Source organism: Nematolebias whitei, chromosome 7 (assembly GCF_014905685.2).
Source record: "Nematolebias whitei isolate Nwh7 chromosome 7, NemWhi1, whole genome shotgun sequence".
In the NCBI taxonomy this organism is placed as follows: domain Eukaryota; kingdom Metazoa; phylum Chordata; class Actinopteri; order Cyprinodontiformes; family Rivulidae; genus Nematolebias; species Nematolebias whitei.
In genome coordinates, this window is record NC_056504.1 from 35,207,854 (window position 1) to 35,230,873 (window position 23,020).

Below are 23,020 nucleotides of genomic sequence, written 5' to 3' on the forward strand. Positions count from 1 at the left end.
CTAAATGGTAAAACCTTGTGGTGTGATTTGTTTGTGAAAGACAAGGACACAGTGACTGTGAGGACACTGATTCTCCACAGCAGCCAGTCGGTATAGGCTGCGCAGAGGAGCTTAATTGAGGAGCCTGAAATAGAGACTCTTTATTAGTGCTGGCACCAGCAGCCTATCAGGAGTCACAATTCTCTGACTTTGCTCTCTGTATGCCCTCAACATGGGAGAGTGAGATAAAAGGGACACAGTCATCAAAAAGCATAAAAATGCTGCATAGTAAAATATATGAGGAGGGGGTTGCATGCCTAAAATCTCTAGCGAAATTGCAATGCTAAAGTGATTTTATGTCGTGCTCTTAGAAAACTATACATCTTACATTTCAGATAAAAAAACTGAGCAGATGTTTAAGTCTGTCACACTGCATGAACCCAGTGATTGTCCACGCCACTCTCCCACAGCTATGCTCAAAATCCTGTATTTTCTGAATGTGGCCTGATAAAACCACTAGTGGTCCACAGTTGGCTTGAGTTGTGTGAGCATTGCACTCTACTGGCAGCTGTTATACATTACAGAAGAATCTGTGGATTGCAGTTGACACTAAATTATAATTTCAGGTCTGCAGCACACAGCATTCGCTGTCATTTTTCTCCTAGAGAAGTTGAAGAGAATAACAAAAAGAGCAACACAGCTTTATCACTCCTGTAGACTTAAACTCTTTATTAGTCACCTCAAAAGCCCTGGGTCTCAGATTTACATCATTTTTAGCAGATTTATACCACTCGATGGCAATCAGTTTGTAATCTCATAACTCTTGATGAGAAAAATAAATATAAATGCTTTTGCTGAGATGATTAGTCAAATGAGAATATTTCATATCAAAGATTTGGCGAAAAGGTTTTCAACTCCCCTAATTACATAAAACCCTCATGGGCAGAAGATGGAAATTGGACGAGATGAAGATAAAGTGGGTGTATTTTTGTTTTACTCAGCCGGGATTGCTTTAACACAACTGAGTTTGCAGACATCAAAGAGCCGTTTCATTGTAATTGTCCATGTGTGCACTGTTGCTTTCCATCACACATATACACACAAAATAAATACATTACAATAATATCAAATAATCAAAGTTTTGGGCTTTATTCAAGATGCTATAACAATAATAATAATAATAATTATTATTATTATATTAATAATAATAAAATATACTGACCTTTTTATTTTATTTCACGTTGCGTCGATTATTTTCTATTTTGTCTTTTTACCACCTCTTGGACAAAATGTATGAATCTCAGTCATCAAGCAGGGTTTTGTGTGTTTGTTACTAGAAAATATAAGAATTTAAATTGTAGTAGGGTTTCCCACAATTCATTGCAGTATACTACCAATTTACATCCTCATACTGCCTGGATTACAATAAAATGCAATCCAAAATATGAATATATACATACGTATGTAAAATTGTTTACAGTGTATATAATAATGTAGCTGAACTCAGTCTTGAGATAAACAACTACTGGGCTATTTTAGAAAAACGCAAAAATGTACAGCCTGCCACAGTAACTCAGGAGCAGCAATCCAAGTAGTACTGGACAAAGAAACTAAACTAAAACTCAACAGACGTGACGTCATTCTCTCCGCCCATTTTTTCTCCCAAACTTGTGTTTGATTGGTCGGCGCTCGTAGCCGCTACTTTCCAATTGGTCAAACTTGGCGTCACTCCTTAAATTGCTGGCCTTCTAGCGTTCCGCTGCGTCGGGAATCGGAGGACGGCAAATCGAGTGAAATAAATCTTTTGACAGAAGAAAAGTTCATGCTGGAGTTCTGAAACAGCTTTAGAAAGCCACATGAAGGTAAGAAGACAAAATGATTTGTTGATGTCTTTGACTTTGTGAAACTTTTGTGGATAAGTTTTGACGTATTTTCACGTTGTTTGGTTAAAGAAGAAAAGGAGAAAAAAGGATGTTCAAAGCTACTAGCCAAATTCGCTCGGTCAAATGACTGCAAATGGCTTGTTTGCTCGATTTTTTTTTGGTCTCGTAAGACATTAGCTCATGATATCCATCGGTCAGTCAGCGTTTGGTGTTCGTGGCAACTCAAAATGATTTTTCACACGCAGTCGGTGGCTCACGTTGTTAACTAACCCTTAATTAACTCAAGAACGCATCACTTTTAGCTACTTTTTGTTCACACGATGTTGATTTTACGACTCTTATGTGCTGCAGCCCAGTGAAGATACTGTTTGGAAGCAAGTGACCTGCTGCTGCACAGAACAGAAGCTGGCTTGGTTAAATAAATCCAGGTTAGTCTCCAGACATGCTGGATCTGGTTAGACAAGGAGGAAATTCAGCAGAGCTCCCAGGCTCAGCTTCCCCTCAGCTGACCCCCTTCTCATCATGGCAGACATGCAAAAGCATGCTTTTTTCTCATAATAGAATACTTGTTTTGCACTGTATTCTTATAGTTAAATTAAAAACACAGTTACACTATTAAAAAGACTGCTTTGATTTCAATTTTGCATGCACAACTAAAGCCTAAATCATGGGTATTGCACTCTGAAATACTCAGATTATGGCAATATGCCTCTTGTTGTAATAACATGTGCATAAGAGCTTAGAAATCTTAAAAAGGAAAATAGCTACAGATTAGATTGAGAAGATTAAGGTGAAAGAGGTTTTATACCCTTACACACAACATAAGTCAAAAGCAGCTCTACACAACCTTGTTTTACTCTTCTGAAAAAAGAAATATTTTTGTAATAAAATGTGCTGTGTGTTTTAATACATCCTTGCAGATGAGTCACATGGCTGACCAGGCTGAAAACAAACATGGATTATGGGATTACTGACACAGGGTTTTTGTCATCGGAAGTGGCGCTGAGAGTTTGTGTGGGAATATTTGAAAATCCACGCCATCATGCTGTGTTTGTGTACCCACATGATTACCAAGTCTAACTCTGTGGATTAGGCGAAAATATAATTAAAACAATGATGTGGAACTTAACGAGCACGGTGACGCATGTTAGCTTCGGCAGCTCACACACTTCTCACAGTGATTATGGTGGGCTGTGAAATTAGCAGGCAGTCCTGTAAACCCAAGCCAAAGGAGGCATATATGCTGTAGTTTAATTACCATTTTACGCCTGTGGTTTAAGCCACAGACCGTGAGTGGTGCTTAGAGGCAGAACTAAAAACACTGTGGGGCCTCGTTTGTGAGACGATGCAACTGCAGTGCAGTCATGGTTCATTCCTCTTTTTACTTCTGCTTATTGTTCTGCAGGAGTGTCAAATAAATGCACATAGTTTGCTGCAGCGCTGTTTGACTTCTTTTTGGGCTGCTAATGGAAGACATATGGAAAAGCTTCCTGCCCAGGTATGACTGATGAAGGATTCCTGTCTCTTGTTGCGCAGCCTCTGCTGAAACAGATGATTCCTTATGACTTCATGCTGTGGAAATTGGTGGCGACCATAACGTGAACAAAGCAGAGCATAAGTCTGCAGAGTGAACACTAATTCAGTTGTGAATAACAGTCCTAAAAAGCTGCTTCGGCCACATAAATAGTGTTTCTGTGATTCAAGCCAGGGTGTAAGTGTGTTATTAAGTAGTCAGTCATCGATCCATCTCTATGATTGTCATGAGAAAACTGTGTTTAGTGTAGTAGCATCAACAGCTTTGATCTTATTTCAAAGTGAAGCCTGCATATTTTCACTTGTGCAGAGTGCGGTTGGATATCTGAGATGTGGACACCACGGGGCTTGTCAGCAGAACCAACACAGCTGTGAGATTAAAGCTCAGAGACACTACAAAGGAACTACATCTCATTTCCAACACAAAATAACTGTCACTGCGCCCATTAGGATTTGAACTTTCAGCAAAACAAAACGATATTCTAGTTATGCTGCATGCACATTACCCGTCAGACAACTTTAAATCTTTTAACACAAATGGAAAAGTTTGGATCCAATTTGTCTGCACCCAGTTAGCAGAAATTGTTAACATGATTCTGAACAACTTAAATAAAAAAGAAAGTTTCAGTTGTGCAACATGACAGTTTTTATAATGATTTGGCAGACATGTAGTTCAGCATTCTTCTGAACTAAACCCAAAATAACTTTTGGAAAGAAAGAACTCAAAAATTTTGCTTTGCAAAATTATTATTGGGGGCCGAGATGGTGTAGAGGCAGGGCAGCCAGCTTGGGACCCGAAAGCCCCAGGTTCAATCCCCAGTCACTGCACATCACGTGGCGTCTCTGGGCAGCACGCATCATCCCCAAAATGCCCCCCGGCGCCTTCAATAGCTGCCCACTGCACCACCTGGTGGTGGATGGGTTAAATGCAGAGACTAATTTCGCCATTGTATGGAAACATACAGTGCTGACATTGTGATGACATTATTATTATTATTATTATTATTATTATTCCCATCCATCCATCCATCCATCCATTATCTTTACCCGTTTATTCCATTTTGGGTCACGGGGGTCGCTGGTGCCCATGTCCAGCAATCACTGTGCGAGGGGCGGGGTACACCCTGGACGGGTCTCCAGTCCATCACAGGGACACATAGAGACAAACGAGACAAACAACCATTCACTCTCTCACTCACACCTAGGGACAATTTAGAGTTACCAATCAGCCTAACATGCATGTTTTTGGTCTGTGGGAGGAAACCGGAGCACCCGGAGAAAACCCACGCATGCACAGAGAGAACATGCAAACTCCACCCAGAAAGGCCCCTGGACCGGGGTTTGAACCAGGGACCTGCTCGCTGAGAGGCAGCAGCTCTACCAGTTGCGCCACCGTGCTGCCCCGCAAAATTATTCCTTCCATTATTAATAATTGCATATACACAACCATAGTATCCATAAGCGAGCAAGATCAGTTTGACTACATTTCTAATTTGGGAGGAATTGGAAAACACAGGGCTTTACGTTAGGAAGACATTCCTGGATAAATTGCAGTGCAGTAGTCCCTCGTTTATAGTTGTGGATCCGTATCCTGAAGCCGATCGTGCGGCTCATCCATCAATCAGCCAATTGCGTGTCATGTCCAATCTTATTTTGAAAAATCGCGATAGAGCGAGTCCGTGATAAACGAACCGCGAAGTAGTGAGGGACTACTGTACAGAGTAAAAGCGTAAAGCAATTTCCATGGCTTCTCTTTATTTCCTGTTTTGGAGTTTTTCATTAAGCTAGTAGAATTTTAAAATATGATATATTTTTTTTAATAAAAAAAAAAAACTTGTACTGTCTCTTGTCACAGTCCAAACTGAACATGGAAACTCTGACCAAGCCAGAGCTGCTGATGCTTTTCAGCACACTGGAGGGAGAGCTGGAGGCACGGGACGTCGTCATTGAAGCCCTAAAGGTACCAATAACCAGATCTGGTGACATTATTATCACACGTTAGTAGTTCAAACCACATTTTATTTGATCACTTTTTTTTACAAAACTGAAAACCACAGTCAAAGAAGGGTTGTCAGATATTACAAGTTTTGAGACAAAGGTTTATTTTAGTAGTGACCAGGAGATTTCCCTGATGAACCATGCAGCTATGGTTCATAAAATATGTTTCTATGTTTTTTATAACCTGGTATATTTTCCTTTAATGTGGGGCTGAATAGGTTTATTATTATTTAGATTTGACAATATAGATTTATAACAAATAGGACCATCCTCAGTCTTCCAAAGCATTTCATTAAATACAAATGGAATATGAAATTATTGGTGTTTGACAGAAAGTCAACAGAAATTTCAGCAGAATGAGATCCTGAAAACCTCGATCCTGCAGTGAGGGCACTGAGAAGCTGTTATGCTGTGGGGGATATAATGCTGGTATTGGTTGAGTCTTATTTCCTTAATAAAAGTGCAATCCATTCATCCATTATCTTTACCTACTTCTTCCTTTTCGGGTCGCGGGGGTCACTGGTGCACATGTCCAGTCATCACTGTGCGAGAGGCGGGAGACACCTGGACAGGTCTCCAGTCCATCACAGGGACACATCAAGACAACCGAGACAAACAACCATTCACTCTCTCACTCACACCTAGGGACAATTTAGAGTTACCAGTCAGCCTAACCAGTACAAAGTTTTTCTGAGTTCATCATCATCATCCTAAAATGATCATTTATAAAGGTTCCATCACCAAAGTTCTGGTGCCTCTATGAACAGTACAAAAGGGCTAATTAAATAGTTACCTCTTAGTTAGAATTGAAAACCACAAATCATAATCTAATCATGTACAAAGTACTATTTGATTTGCAACTAAATAAATAAATACATAAATTGCTAAAAAATAATTTGGACTGTGCTCAACCGTTAAGGAAATACACACAGAAAGCATGTCAAGGATTTAAAAAAAAATGTTATTGTTTATTAGTATTTTTTAAGTATGCAATACCATAATGTTTCCATGTTTTTAGATTGCTTTGTTCTAAAAATTCACAAACTGTTTTGTGTGGCTTTTTGCTTTGTTTTAAGTAAGTTAAGTATGTCATTTACTGAAGTCATAGTAACTCCCTGTTACTGGAGCAATAAACCATTAACTCAATATAAACATTAAGAAAGGAGCTTATTTATTTATCTTAACAGTCACTTTCTTGGAATGCTTCTCACTGTCTTTGCGGAAAATGTCCTGTTTGAAAGGACTTGAGAGCTTTACTGCTGAACATTCAAGGGTTGTGTCTCGATCACATTCCTTCATTTCCCCTTGAGATGTGGCCATCTAAGGCAAGAAAAGCTAAAGCACAGTGGGTGCCTGATGACTCGATGTGAGCGAGAGTTGGAGTGAAAAAATAAACACTGGCATAAAGAGGAGTTCAAAAGGAACATGGTCATGCTTCTCATGAATCGTGGATTCATCTGCAAAAACTGTTAACTCATTCATCCCATCTACTGTATAGGAGTTCAGACTAAAGGCTCCAGTATACTGCAGCGTACATCCGTTCACACGTACGTACGCGTGTACGGTACGCATAGGGTTCAGACATGATACTCCAGCGTACACCCTGAGCAGCTGCAGAGCAGCTTCACAGACAAGGGGCGTTTACCTTCGGGACAAATTGAGGTCGCCGATTGGTCATTTGCTGACACGCCTACTGGATTGATTGACAGGTCGGAAAAAAGGGAAAAAAGCGAGCGCTGGCAGACTCCGCCGCAGCCGTGTTCTGTGTTTATATGTTGGTAATAAAAAGATCTTAAAAAAAAAAAAAAACAGAGAGCGCTGGCTCTACAGCCCACACATCAGACCAGCCCACCAGGAAATCTCCAGACCCTCCCGCAGCCACGCTGGACCTGAGTTTAATTCGCTCGTGACAAATTCCTTCATTTCTCACCATTTCAGTCATGGCATCAACGGAGGAGGAAGAGATCACTGCCTCTTGGCAAAAAAACAAAAGAAAAGGCCAGATCAAAGATGAAGAAGGAGAATTTAATATATTGGTGTCGCATACAAAACAGTCCGTCGCTGGGCAGTTTATTGTGCGACACCGCGTACCGTATGCGGTCGTAAAAATTTGAGCTTTGCACGGACATGCCCTGGGGGGTACGCACGTACCTCTGCGTACGTACGTGCGTACCTCTGCATGTGGATGTACGCGGCAGTATACTGGGGGCTTTAGTGCTAACTTGCAGCAGCCTGCCCACGGGTGCCCACTGACGCCTGTTCTGATGCTACAGACATATATCCAATCGAATTCCTGTCACATGGATATGCAGTGTTGGCGGGCAAAAACTAAAATGGATGTAGGAAATGAATTCTCACATTATTTTTTTGCCTGAGGCAGCGCACATGCCCCCTTTTGGATAAAAAAGGCGAGCAGTGACACATCTCTGGGATAGCCTCAGACAGGATGGATTATTATTTGGGTCATATAGGAGAACATATTCTACGTCAAAAGTAAGTGGAAACCTTTCACAAGCTGCTATTGTTTGTTCATATGTTATTTAGATGTGAATACTTTTGTGAAAACGTAAGGACGTTATTTTGTCATGTTTTCAGCTGTATGTGGTGCTTGAGTAGGGGTGACATGAGTGTTTATGTGCGTTTTGCTGTGTGCCTCCTTACTGTTTATTCATAATTTACTGTATGGTAATCATTCTGACAGTAAACCTGGTTCTTAACGTTCATTAGACCCCTCTCCGATGACTGTATGTTGAAGCGTTTACAGCTTTATGATGTTAGTGTCCAGTTGTGTGAACATGTTGAACTCCATTTGGACACCTAGAAAAACGCATGGACAAACACATATAAAAATGTGTCCAGAATAATAGTTTTTGGTGCTATTATAACCAAATTTGAACTGGTAAGACTTAATACTGCTGCCTCAAATAATTTTCCAGTCCATCCCTCCATGTGCAGCAACATCCATCCATCCATCCATCCATCCATCCATCCATCCATCCATCCATCCATTATCTTTTACATTAATAATTAAAAAAATAAAGATGAGAGAAAAAAAACTATGATTTTTGTGAGTTTCAACATGAATAACTACATACTAGTTACAGTTATAATAATTTAGACAATAATTCAATGTTACATTTACAGAGAGGCCAAGCTTTTGCATTTTCTCCAAAGGGTTCAAGAACAGCATTTAATTTATTTTAGGTATGTTTTTTTTTTTTTCAGGCATTTTCAGCATTTTGGGGGAGACCTAAAACAGTAGTAATAAAACTTATACATTTCCGAATCTAAAGGAAAATAAATTAATGAAAGCATTAACTTAATTTTCAAAGCTTGTACAGTTAAAATAATCCCATCTGTTTTCAAAGGAGTCATTTATTTCCACAGGAGAAAGAGAAGACACACCGTCAACTGTTTGACCTGTTAGGGATGGCTATGTGGAATCTTTTTCAAGCCCTTACATGACTGTTGATGATTATTATCAGTAAAACATAACACCATAACATAAATGTTTTCAGTGATGCTCGCAGCCATGATCTATGAAAGCCAGTGAATATGCTCTTTCGTCTAAATAATTTGAGGGTTATGGCAAGGTTCCTTACCAGATTTTAAAATTAAATAACCTTAGAACCACAACATATCATCATGCATCACACTATAGTTATTCTACAAATACTGAAGAAAAATAGGAGAAACTAAATAATGTTGCTCACTGGGGCTGCAGCAATTTGGTGGTCATCGTCATGGTCTTGTAATGCTGAGGCTGCAGGTTCAAGCCCAGGTTACTTCAGGAAGGGATCTGGCATATTTGCATTAAAAAAATGATATAAAACTGCCACATCTTTAATGCAATTTAGCTTGCTGTGGTGACACCTGCAGAAGGGAGTAGCCAAAAGAAAAACAACATTGTAACTAGGGATGCACCGATCCACTTTTTTCACTTCCAATCCGATGCCGATATCTGCAGTTTGGTGTCGGCCGATACCGATCCTATACCGATCTGATACAGAAAAACAGTGCTGAATTAACAAAAATGGCTAAATCAATCATAAATTGTCGTCTACCTGGATGTTTGAGCTTACAACCCCAGTGCTGAATTAACTTAAAACATTTATTTTGTTAAACGCACCCATGAATGTACTGAATTACAAATTTATTGAAAACTGTGTGTGCACCATAACAGCACACTTAAACACACCAAGAGCTTCACAAGCTCGGTCAAACATACAAAAACAGTTAACTTTAATTTGTTCAGTCAGTACGCTAGCGCGTAACGTCACTCAGAGCACAAAGCATAGAGTTAGAGTGAATAGATCTGCCCAGTCATGAATCGGTCGCATTGTCACTGATACCGATCCAGAAGTTTTTTCCCAATATCGGTACCGATATTGGTATCAGATCAGTTCATCTCTTGAAAACCTTTATTTGCAGCTTTCTCAAAGTTCCCCCACATTGTTTCATTTAGGCTGAGAATTGACCTTTGATTAGGTCATTGTAATGCCTTGGTTCTTATTTTTATGTTTAAACTAAACTTCAGTCATCATGATAATAACACGGTTTGAAGTAGATTTTTGTAATTAAACATAAAACAAATTGACAAATTTAACTTTTTGTTCTGTTTAACGTTTTTTTGTTATTGTTGTTTATCATTGTGATGACCAACTGCTCCTTATGGGGCCCGGGCTTCGGGCCCCATAAGAAGAAGTGCTGTTGGTGGGTTAAGGGTCAAGTTTAGGGTCAAGTATGTACTGGTAATGGTTAGGTTTAGGATAAGGGTCAGGGTTAGGCTGTAGAAATGAATTAAAAATGAATGGAAGACAATGCAAAGTCCCTGTAATAACAGAAAGACAAACCTTTGTGTGTACGTGCATGCACATGTTTGTTGCGTGTGTGTGTGTGTGTGCGTGTGCGTTTTAATTTAGCAGAACTATTAATGGGATTCTAAAATTCCACTGTATTTTTTCCTCTTTCTGACTCACATGTGCAGCTGCTTGCGCTGTGGCTTTTTAAAGGATGTTGGTCTTTGGCAGGGCTTATTTTGGCACAAAAAGCCTTGCAGTGATTCAGTAGTCCCTTTGGTTTTTGGAAAGGAATAGAAAACTCTTTACTTTAGGTTCAAAAATGACTCAAATATGGAAATAAGCCTTTAATTAACCGTGGAGTTCACATAGTGCTGGTAGCTATAGCTTTCAAATGGAGCTACTTCAAATAGTTTTACCTTCTGTTTGGTTTAACAGACAACATTGAAGTAGGGAAGAGGAATTTTGTTTGAGGACCTGAGATGCCTCAGCTGACTGAATTCAGTGTCAGTAATGAGGCATTTGTTGCATTTTTGTCTGCAGTGGCTCGGTTGGACAGCAGTTTTCAGATACCCCTTCCTCTAGCAGGGTACTTTAATGAAATTCATGAGATTGTCAGCTTGTTTAACAATTTCATGACACAACTTTTCAACATATTAGACTTTAAAAGGGACATGTTTATTAACCAATCTTTGTATTACACATATTTTCGCTAAGGCTGAACACGTGTCAGCAAAAGATAAGCTGGAATCTGTACAGTTGTATCTTGCAGTGGAAGCACATACACACAGAATGGCCAAGAACTGCAGCCAACAAGCAAAAGCATCAATAGTTAGACTAGACAGAACAGCCGTATCCCTTATGGTTATTGGCATTATACACTCGAATAATGAAGTAATGAACAAGGTAAACTGATAAAACTGTGTTTTAAGAGTTTACTAGCTTTAAAAATGCTTCTGAACCCTAACAAGGTTAAGTCTGTTCCTCTGAATGGATTCTTCTTGTTTGAAATGTTTCAACAAAGAAGAATCCGTCCAGAGAACTATTGAGCTTGCATCAAGACATTTCTGAACCCTCTCTTTTCACTGCCTGCGTCACCGTTTGCATCATTGGCAGGTTGGTGCAGAGACTGACAGCCTCTCTTTGTATTGCAGGAGTGGACAGCTATCTGTGCACTAAAGAGAAGTTTTTGTTTGTGAAGGAGCTTTTGTGCAGCAAGTGTCCTCCAAGTTTTAAAATATACTTCTAAATAGGATTCTTATTAATGTGTTATTATGTTTGCACAGAGAGCTGATCTAAAACTTAAAAATTTAAAAGAAAAATATTAATCTTTCCAAGAGTCACAACTTAAAAAAGCAGTCACTTTTATTATGTTTCAAGATGTTCTCTTCTATGAGCTGTCACGTACAAAGCAAGTACTTTTATTCAAGCTTTAACAGGAAGCTGCTGCAATTTATAATCATGAACAATGGAAACTCTGATCTAAGCTTTTTTAATTTTAACTGTAAAGTGATTCATCAAAGACAGTCATTGATGGGAAAAGGGAGGAACTGTAAACAGATTTTCCTCAATTTTTCTCAAAAATTGATGATGCCTTTTAGTTTGCGTTTACTATTTTTTCACCAGGTCTTTGTATAAATCAGCATTTTCACTGCAAAACAAAACTGCTAAAACAGAAAATGACTCCTCTAGATGTGTTGCACACCATGTAACTCACTGAAGTGAAGAGTGGTATGTTGGTTTCGATAGAGATCCACTTTTGAGAGGCATTTTTGAATACTCCTGGGCGCCGTGTGTTTTCCTGCTTCACCCTTCTGTAGTGTTTGATCCACCTTCTCACCATCCTCTGCAGAATGGATCAAGTAACAGCAGCAAAGCCTCAAACTCTTACACTCCTCCCTTTGTGCCAGATAAGCCATTACTGAAGATGTGGAAAATGACAGCCTCAAAGCTTCTGAACTTTTACTTAGGTTTTCTGTCAGGACACATTTGTCAGTCCTGTCTGTAATTTCACAGAAAACAGCAGGGTTCAATCAGTTCTATAGACTTCTTTGAAATCATTTTAATTTCATTTGACGGAGCACATGACTTTTTTATTTATTTATTTAATTTTGAACAGTTAAAACAAAACAAAACTAAAAAATCAATAAAAAAGTAAATATTTTCACCAAAATATAATAATAATAAAAATGATGTGTTTTGTGTTGTCGTCATTGTACGTTCCCATACAATGGTGAAATTGGCTTTCTGCATTTAACTCATCCACCCCCAGGTGGAGCAGTGGACAGCTATTGAAAACGCCTGGGGAGCAATTGATAGGGTGTGTTGCTCAAAGACACCACGAGATGTGCAGTGACTGGGGATCGAACCTGGGACTTTCGGGTCTCGAGTCGGCTGCCCTGCCTCTACACAGTATGTTCAAAAAGGGAGCAGGAAGTAGCAAAAGCTTATCTAGTCCCTAAGTTTACATGCAAATTCTGAATTCAATATACACTAGGGATGCATGATATTGGATTTTTGGCCGATTTCCGATATGCCGATATGTTAAAACTTATTTGGCTGATAACCAATACCGATATTTTATATACTTTCCTTTGTCAGAACATAGCTCTTTTATTTAGGTTTATTTGCTACAAAAATTGTGCAACAACTGGAAGAGCTGGTGACATATATTCAGTAACAGCCATATGATATTCAAAGCACTTTAACTTATATTAAGTGAAAAGTGTTAAGTATTATTTATTAGCATTAGTCACCTGCAATGCTCTCTCACTTGTGGAGGCTTGTTCTGGGTTCCTAGATGCAGTATGATCCTCTGCACTCTTTTGCCAGAAGGACAACCTTTTTAAGTTCAAAGCTTTTGGCTATCCATTGTGCCATAAGACTAATCATGCTAACGGGGCAAACACGACGTCCAAATGTCTGTGGTAAAACTCACCCAAGTGCTCCTGGCTATTAGTTTCTCAATGACGTCATAAATGACGGCTTGTAACTCCGGTAAGGTAACGTCGGAGAAATATCCCCGACTGGGGACGATGTAGTGAGGCTCAACGTAGTCCAAAAATCTTTGGAATCCGACATCCTCACCAACGAAAAAAAACCTTCCACACCGCCGATATTTTGAATTTTCCTCTCCGCCGTGAGATGAGGTAGTCGCGCATGACGCCATCACGTTGTGCTGCCGCTGCACGCATCCTTGTCACTGGGTTGTCATACAAAAACAGCGCCTTTTATATCGGTGAGTTATTTTGATGGAATGGCCGATGTCCGATATTGAACTTTAACGCTAATATCGGCCGATACCATGACGATAATATTGTGCATCGCTAATATATACATAATTATATAAATACACATATGTGCATGGATACTTGCAGCATACTGTATACATGCAGACATGCATGCATAGCGATGTATACCTACACATACAGTACATAAATATACCTGCAGATACAAATTTACTCTTAAATCACCTACAGCTCTCAAAGCTTAATATGCAAACACACAGATTAACAAATTATCAGTTGGAATAACATAATTTTGCCTCATTCATTTTTATACACATTAATTTTGTAATTCTTGTAATTTCTCTTGGATTGATGGTGCAATATTTTTACTTTGCCTAATGTCTTCATCCAAGCCATTCCACAAAATCACTCCATGAACTGACATGTACATGCTTTTAAGAGTGCTGGGAATACAGGGTTGCCTTAAATTACATTTTCCTCTCAGTTCATACTTTCCTTCTCTATTCTTAAATAATTTTTGAATATTCTTTGGAAGTACATTATTTTTAGCTTTGAACATCACCTGTGCAAAAAAATAAAAGTCCATGCTCAATAATCCAGGTATACAATCTAACAAATTTCAGTCAGGTCATCTGGACAGTTTCTTTTTTTTTTTTTTTTTCTGAAATGTTTCACTTTCCATCCAGAAGGCTTCATCAGTCAAGCAAATGCACAACACAAAACTGATTCTTCCCCCAAACAGCTTACTCCAATGTGGAACATACCAGTTATGTTGGTGGTTTTGAACCAGTTTGATATGACTGTTGACGAGGAAGAGGGCCGGACCAGAGGAGGGGGCGTGCCAAAGACACCATCTTAGCACCAACATAACTGGTTTGTTCCACTTTGGAGTAAGCTGTTGGGGGAAGAATCAGTTTTGTGTTATGTGTTTCCTTGACTGATGAAGGTGAAACATTTCAGAAAAAAAAAGCAACTGTCCAGACGACCTAACTGAAAATTGTTGGATCTCCTGTGCAGTTTTAAATTGTACCAAATCCATAAATTTCATAAGCTGTGATTTAAAAAAAAGTTGATTGGTGTGTTCATGATACCAAACATTGTGTACCATCCTTATTGCTCTTTTTTGCATTATGCATATGTTTTGCAGAGAACTTTTGTATGGATTACCCCAAATTTCAACACAGTAGTCTAAATATGGCTGTAACAGGGTGTAATAAAGAGTGTGCAAAGATTTAATATTCAAGATATGTCTTGTTATTCCCTATATCCCTAATGGTTTTAGTCATCTTATTACACGTTTAATACAGTTTCCAACTAAACTTGTGGTCCAAAATAACACCTACAAACTTATTTTCAAACACTCTATCAATTAATACATTATTTATCTCCAGTTTAACATTTGTTATAATTTTTAAAATTTCAAATAACATAAATTTGGTTTTAGATTAATTTAAATATAATTTTGTTTCGATCAAACCAACATTTAAATTCATCTATTTATTTTCCTACTACCTTCAATAAGTGCTTTAAATCCTCCCCAGAACAAAAAAAAATAGTTGTATCATCTACAAGTATAACTAAATTGAATATACTTGTCACTCTACATATGTCATTAACATGCATATTAAACAATTTGGGACCCAGTACTGAGCCTTGTGGGACACCACAGATAATGTTCAAACATGCAGATTTAAACTGACCAATTTTCACAGTTCTGTAGCATAAAGCTCAAGAAGTGTTTTGACGGGTTCAGTTATGCCTCCATTGCAAAGCATAAATCTGTCAGTGAGTATGAAGTTGAAGTTAAATTCACATGTTTTAAAAATCAACTCTGAAAATGTGACTTTTTTTAATCTTGAAAAGCCAGACTGGTTAAACAGAAGAGTGGTGGAATATTACAACACAGACACCTGTCCTAACACTTGACTGCCCTTTAAACTTCTCAAGTGATCTCAGTATCTCTGTCCATCACCCTGCCAGAGAGGATAGTGTTTTCTCTAATCGCTTGATCCTCTTTTGTTGAAAGCTCAGCAAGGCACAGCTCTGTAACAGGCCTCCCCCATCTCGCTCCTGCTGTCACACCCTACAGCTGGCCTAAAGGCATTTGCTGAACCTGAAATGTCTTGTCACTATTATCTCTCCTGTGTCATGAGATAAACAGACAACAGGTCTGCCTTGGACAAAGCCCAGTTTAGTACAGCTGTCCTGCTAAAGATAGACAAACACACACCATCTGTTGCTCCTTCTGCAGCTAGAGTATGGCTCTAGCTTCATTTCCTCTCTTTTTTCTCTTTAATATTTCGAATAGCGATCATGCTAAAGGCTGCATCATGCTGAATGCAGCCTTTGATTCCACATTTTATGGATGGAGAAGTGACGGTCACTTGTAGCTTTAGTCACAACTTTATTTTATTGTATTATACAGTTATGATTTAAGGCACAGGTTTATATTGTAAACTGGTGCTAAAATGTATTTGCTATAAAAGGAAGTAAACCGAAGAGGATCTTGCAGTCACGTGAACATCTCAAGGCTTTTTTTTTTTTTTTTTTTGCCACAGAGGAAGTGCTAATTTTATCATAATAAGATGCCCACAGTGATAAAGCCAGTGCTGACTAGCTTAATTATTTTGGTTGGCTGATCAGCAGGTCATAAGCCCCCTTTTGTTCTTCTTTCAGGCCCAGTGTAAAGAGCTGTTCATCCAGGAGCGGTATGCAAAGTACAACCTCAGTGACCCCTTCCAGGCTCTGCAGAGAGATAGTGAAATTGTAGGGGGTTCCAACAAGGAGGCAGGCTGTGCATCTTCAACCAACCCTCTGGTGGTTCTCAAACTGGTAGTGAGCCACTGCAGGAGGATGCAGGAGAAGATGCTGGCCCAACTGGCTGCAGCCGAAAGCCGACACAGGAGGGTGAGTTTGAACGTGCAGTGAATGCAACGATCGTTGTGCAATGGATTTTTTTTTTTGTCTTTTATTAGAAGAATATTTACAATCCAGCACATATGCCACAATTGCGGCACAGAATATAAATTTAATTTGGTCAACCGCATACCTTCAATATAGTTGACCAAGCTCATGTGAGATGATTCACATCAAAATACCTGCTGTGTTTGATTTAGGTAATTGCAGACCTGGAGGAGGAAAAGAGGAGGCATGCCGAGGACACAGCCGAGGGAGATGATGTCACTTATGTCCTTGAAAAAGAGAGGGAGCGCCTACAACAACAGGTGATTGGCACTAACACAGATTTCACTATTCATACATGTCCAAACATCAATCAAGCAATCAGTGAGGAATCGACAGAGCATTTTAAACAAACTAAGTAATCCTTCCCACTTCTGACATGTTCTTAACAGATTTGTTTTTTCCCTGTGCTTGTAGCTTGAATTTGAGCGGAGCCAGGTTCGCCGGCTGGAAAAAGAGCAGCGACGGATTACTGAGCAGCTGGAGGAAGAACGGGCTCAGCACAAACAGCTCTCCTGCGCCTTGGCCAAAGAGTGCAAGTGGGCGAGCTCTCGGGCTCTAGAGGAGGGTCACCGGCTGACAGAACTGAACCGTAGACTTGATAAGGTCTAAACATTTCGAAGTCACATTAGACACTTCACCATTTTGCATTTTCTATGAATTATGCATTTTACTCCAGTTTAGTTTTAATGCTGCTTAAAAATACAAATGTTTCTGTTTAGGAAAGAGAGGCCTCTCAAGCTTTGAGGAAAGAGCTGGAAGAGGAGAGGACACGAGCTTTGAGGATGGAGGCCAGCGTGGAGGAGCAGCTGGCTGAGTTCGACACTGAACGTGAACAGCTTCGCTCACGTTTGAAGAAGGAAGAAGCTCACTGCTCTCAGCTCCAACGACAGGTGTCAACACTTAGATAAATTCACCCCATGAAGGTTTTTAATTATTTTCAGCACAGAAAAGGAAATGTGCTAAAGCTCAGTGTGCTTTAAAAGTGATTTTTTTTTTTACATGATCAGGTGGAGGAGCTGAAGGGGAAACTGGAGGAGGCCTACACAGCGAAAGATATGAGAGGAACCAATGTATTTCCAGTGACAGGCAAAGAGTGGGCTACAAGAGTTTTACCAGGAAGCCTATCGGTGGACAATGTTAAGTTTGAGGTCACTGATGAAGACTGCACCAACCAACATGTTCAGCCACAAGTCAATGGCCACCTTTGTCCAGTGGAGACCAATGGGTCTCTTGGTTCAAACAGTGTACTCTCAGAGAAAATGCTCTTTCAAAATGAAAACGAGACCCCAACGTTGTTCTCCTTCTGCAGTACATCGCTCTCAACTCAAACTCATTCTTCTTCCTGCGTTTCTCCCGATCTAATGAAACCTCCCACAAGCCATCAGTCTCCATACCAGGCTGGGCTCAATCAGCGGTTCCACGCTGCACGACACAAGTTCCAGGGTAGTTTGGATGCAGAACCACAGAACCAGGCTGCACCACCTGCTCCCCCCCTCTCACCGAAGGACCTCTCTCCTGGGAGCAGCAGCTCCTCTTCAGAGGCCAACCCAGTGAAGCAGATGGCCCGCAGCACGGTCACTCAAGTCCTGTCTCGTTTCACCACCGTCCAGCAGAGCACCACAACAAAGCTGACCGCACCCAATAACTCCCCCTTTGGCACAGATTACCGCAGCCTGGCAGCACCTTTGTCTCCGGTCATTGGAAGGGCTGCAGGGGCTATCCTCCAGGGGATCAGATCACCCACCTTCAACAGGGCAGACAGAGGCAACCCTCCACCCATCCCACCAAAGAAGCCAGGTCTAGCTCAAGCCCCTCTGTCCCCAGCATCAGTCCCCAAATCTGCCAGCCATTTCTCAGACAGCCCCCTGTCAGGCAGCTGTGGACTCAGCTCTGCCCAAGAAGGTGTCAAAGAACTGGACATGGTAGTTTCATCAAATTAACTGGTAGTACAGCTGGGGTCAGTATGATTTAATCTATGTGCTGGTGAAGATTCTCAGTCATCCAGGACATGATAAATTCAAAAAACATTCAATACAAAAACAACTGGACTTTATTTGTAACAGAAGACGTTTCGCTCCTCATCTGAGGAGCTTTCTCAATTGTGAATTCCAAATTGAGAAAGCTCCTCGGATGAGGAGCGAAACGTCTTCTGTTACAAATAAAGTCCAGTTGATTTTGTATTGAATGGTTTGTTTTTTATTTAATTCATAATAATTCATGATTACTATTGTCTTTTACATGGAAGCATTTATACTATTATTTAAAAAGAAATCTCTTAAAATGTATTTTGACCATCACTTATCGTAGTTTTCGGACTATAAGGCGCACCGGATTATAAGGTGTCTAAGCGAAACAAAACAGTCAGATAAGTCAAACTTCATTCAACACATTCACAATAAGCACATAAAATCAGTTCAAGGTCAGTAAGTACAACCAGAATTAATACATAAGGCTCACTGGATTTTTGAGACAAAGGATTTTAATTGCGCCTTATAGTCAGAAAAATACGGTATTTATGTAGTGATTAGGAAAATGATAGAGTTTAAAATTAATTGTTATTTTTATATTTTATATTTAGAGTATCATAGAAGAATATACTTAAAAATTGATTGATGTTCTTGTGATATTATAAGCATCAAGCATGTAGGAATTGCTACAAAGAAATGATAGGAAAAAAGTCACCTATTTCAGTGTACATTAATTTTTACTGTCATAAATTTTATATATATGTCCATTTATCACTGATTTATGAACATTATACACACAGATTATCGGATCACTTGTAATCCAGGATAGAATTCTGTTTTGTTTTATCTTAATTTTGTTCAATATAAAGATTATCAGACTGAGTATATGCGGTCTCTGTTATATATGAAGTTGTTTCAAATGAGAGTTATGCCTTTATCATTCTAAGAAACAAACATTTTTATAAACTTTTTTTTTGCCTTCATCGAGTCTTTTTTTAAATACTTTGTAGGCTGAAAAGTAAATTTACAAATAAATTTACAGTAAATTATGATCATGCTTTTTCTTTATTTGCCCACTCACAAGATTTGTGACACCTGATCACGCTGATTTGGGTATTACAGACAGTTCTTGTGATAATCTGTTTTAATCTGAAGGTAAAGTGGTTACCACTTGCTTCACAGAAAGAAGATGCTTGGTTTAGGACTCGGGTTTCCAGAACGTCCAGAGTGGAAAGTACTTTCTATGCCTTGTACTTTTCCCCTGGTACTTTGGTTTCCTGCAACTGTACAAAAGCAACAGTTCTAATATGTACTTAAAAAATAACAGATTTTAGTTACATTTTTCTTACGTTACTGCTCAAAAATATATAGAGTATGTAGTACAGTATATCTGTTAGGCATTTGTAATGCTGTGCTACCAAAGAGTGTCCTCTAGAGGTCAGTACTTGATAAGTGTTTGATGTACAAATCAAATATGACGTAATTTTTTTTTTTTGAAAGCTTAAATGTCCAGATAGATAAATCTGACAAAAAAGTGACATACGTTTTTATCATTTACTTGTTATCTTTAACTTAAAGTTAGAAATTAACTGATGTTATTGTATTAATGCATACTTTAAAGTGCCTCTATGCAGGTACTTTAAATTACACCTGCAGTATTAATGAATGGAAAATACAAAAACAATGTACTGTGTTGTTCATGTACTGTATAGTGCATGTTTCCTTTAGCATATGAAACTACCTAGATGGCAACATTTGTCGACAATCAAAATGTTTTTGCTTTGTTTGGTCTCTTTCATGGTAAGAGTCTAATCTGATCTTCAGGAAAACATCTACAGTATATTACAAGGATGTTCTATCCGTTTCAATGGAGAAGAAATATTATGACAACTCAAAATGGTCTTAATCATTTTATTTCTGTGTTGCTCAAACTATAAACAGAGTTTTGTAGTATATTGTTGAAGGGATGCTATTTAAGAAAAAAAAACGAGTGATTGGTTTTTAATGTCGGACCAGTAATTGAATAACGGTGTAAAATTACACGAACAGAGTCTCCAAATGCCTATAATATCTTCTGTGTGCATTTCCTCTGCACTCTTAAACTTTGAAGATGGACAATGTATTCATCTGCAACATTATGTTGTATAACTGACATGACCTAAGATCAAGAATAGGTCATTAAGAAGGGATCAGGAACTAAACTACAAATTTACAACCACATCTGTCAAATTACTAATGATTTTTTCCTGAATAAATGACCTGGATCAGTACTTGAATCGCTTCCATCTACAACATTCATTTGAGCTGGTAAGTAACTAAATCAGCTTGATTTCTTATTTTTTTGTTTCCCTTTAGCCTAGGACATGGCTATTCAACTGGTGGCCCGCGGGCCATTTCTGGCCTGCCGGTGACTTCAGTCCAGCCCACTTCATTTAAAAAAAATATTTATTTTATTTTTTGAAGGGGGTTCTGGGATATGATTTTGGGTTCTATTTAATGAATTTATGATTCAATGCAATAAACAAATTTAAAGCGGATCATTGTAATACTTGGTTTATTTAAATAATGAATTTAATCGCTGGTTGTCCGGCTCCTGAGCTGCTCGCTTCCAGAAACCTTGGCCCCCGTGAGCAGTTTTGTTGAATAGCCCTGGGACATGAGGTGGGCCCAGAATAGGAGCTCGGTCGCCCACACACGGCCCCTTGAAGTCCACAGCTGGAGCTGACTCAAAAGCGTGACAAGAAGACGGAGGGCTGAATGATGAGTGGTGTTGGCACCATCACCTGCTCCCAGTAAAGCAATTTGTTATAGAGTTGTCACTGTAAAATCCATAGCTTGTCCTCGGGTACAGGAAGAAAGGGTCACATGTAATGAGGATCCAGCTTTGGCTCCAAATCCAGGTCTGACATGTTGAAGGACACACAGCTGGGCTACAGAATGAGAGGAGAACATGTCTGGTGACAGACACCTCAATCTAAGAAGCCATAATGTGCAAAGTGCAATTTTAAAAGTCAAGATATGACTTTGTTCACAAATGCACTCAAAGCTGATTAATAGTCCGCCTTATATGTATAAAGCATACCTTTACACAGGCTGTCAGTGCAGGGGTATTTTTAGGCAGCTGCTTTGTTATTGACCTTTACTAACATCCCCCACCATCATCCCTGGATTTGCACTGATTGAAATGACCTCCTGCTTTCATTCTTGTCTGTGTGTCTCTCTGTACCTACTGGTGTCTGCAGCTCCAAGTGACTGATAGAAGTCTCAGGGATAAAAGGCAGAAGTGTCCTTGAAGTGGATCAGATGTTTCCAGACTGGCTCGATGAGACAAACCTGTCTCTGGATGCAGACTGTTGATATGAGCTGAACCACAAACATGCCCTCTGGCAGCATAACAGGAGAGGTTCAAGTGCTTGGAACAGAGAGGAGGATATTTAACTCTCCCTCCCTGAGTCACGTGGTACAGAGGCATCTTCACTGACTTATTAATCATTTTCTAACAGAGGGACTGTACTGGGAGCGAAGATGGACGTCCTGAAAGTAGAGTTATCAAGGCAGCAGCTGACTTTAATCTGGTTTGGAATTAATCTTATGAAATTATAAAAACTGTACAAAAAGACGTCTACGATAACAATTATCTGGTTTAGTTCAGAAAAAAAAGGTTCCCCTTGAATAGCGTCTTTGAATTTTAACTTTTAAAGGTTTCCAAAGCTATGGGTTTCCCCGAATCTTAGAAACCCATTTTGTTTGATGGTTGTGTGAAACATGTTTGATTTGTTGAATTCTACATAAGCACTGGATTGAAACCTGTCACACCTTTAATAGAATGACCCCCCTGAGCAGGATAATGCTCTGTTTCCCCATCAAACTCCACAATGATCATGTGAAAAATAATACATCGCTCCTCAGAGCTGCAGCTTCCTAATGCAAAACTGTCCTTACATGAGAATGGACTAAGAAATGGTACAGAGATGCAAATGGACCCTCATAGTCTAGAACAGGGGTCTGCAATGTTTAGGATCCAAAGAGCCATTTCTGTCACTTTTTTCATTAAATTAAATGTGTCCAGAGCCACAAAACCTGCTACAGTTGTCATTATCAACTGGTGGCCCACGGGCCACTGTTAGAGGGGGCTTTTCTGGTGTGAAATTTCAAAAATAAAAACATCTAATGATTGTTAACATTTATCTTTTTTTTTTTTTTTTTACATTTTGAGACAAAATAAAAGACTGGATTCCATTCATCAATCCATCCATCCATTCTATTCATCCATCCATCCATCCATCCATTCATCCATCCATTACTTTTACTCGCTACTTCCTTTTTGGGTTGCAGAGGGTCACTGGTGCCCATATCCAGGTTGCAAGTCCACCACAGAGGATTGGATTATTGTAAAAAAAAAAAAAAAAAAGTAAAAAAAAATATATACATATATATATATATATATATTTTTTTTTTCATTTAGCCTTTATTTATCCAGGTTAGTCTCATTGAGCCACGAGAACTCATTTTCAAGAGAGACCTGTTTAGGGAGCACATGGTGGGGGTTAAGGGCCTTGCTCATGGGCCCAGAGTGGGGCGAATTAGGGTGGGGGCAAGTGTGGGTGTTTCACCTACCCCACCCACAATTTTGATGTTGTCGGGGCCGG

At 39.3% G+C, this 23,020-nt stretch overlaps 1 protein-coding gene across 1 annotated transcript; it reads left to right on the forward strand.

Moving 5' to 3' along the window:
- The first annotated feature begins 1,758 nt into the window (after nt 1–1,758).
- Nucleotides 1,759–18,344, forward strand: LOC119412441 (CTTNBP2 N-terminal-like protein). The gene is made up of 7 exons (XM_037679451.1): nt 1,759–1,841; nt 5,251–5,355; nt 16,117–16,347; nt 16,557–16,664; nt 16,819–17,007; nt 17,124–17,294; nt 17,412–18,344. The coding sequence occupies exons 1-7, from the start codon at nt 1,836–1,838 to the stop codon at nt 18,342–18,344; spliced, it is 1,743 nt and encodes a 580-aa protein (XP_037535379.1). The 5' UTR covers nt 1,759–1,835.
- Nucleotides 18,345–23,020: the final 4,676 nt, after the last annotated feature.

Excerpts from the sequence above, each read along its gene's own strand:
- LOC119412441 (XM_037679451.1), top strand. Across the intron at positions 5,356-16,116 it reads TCGTCATTGAAGCCCTAAAG|GCCCAGTGTAAAGAGCTGTT; the intron begins GTACCAATAACC and ends TTCTTCTTTCAG. Across the intron at positions 17,295-17,411 it reads GCTCTCAGCTCCAACGACAG|GTGGAGGAGCTGAAGGGGAA; the intron begins GTGTCAACACTT and ends TTACATGATCAG.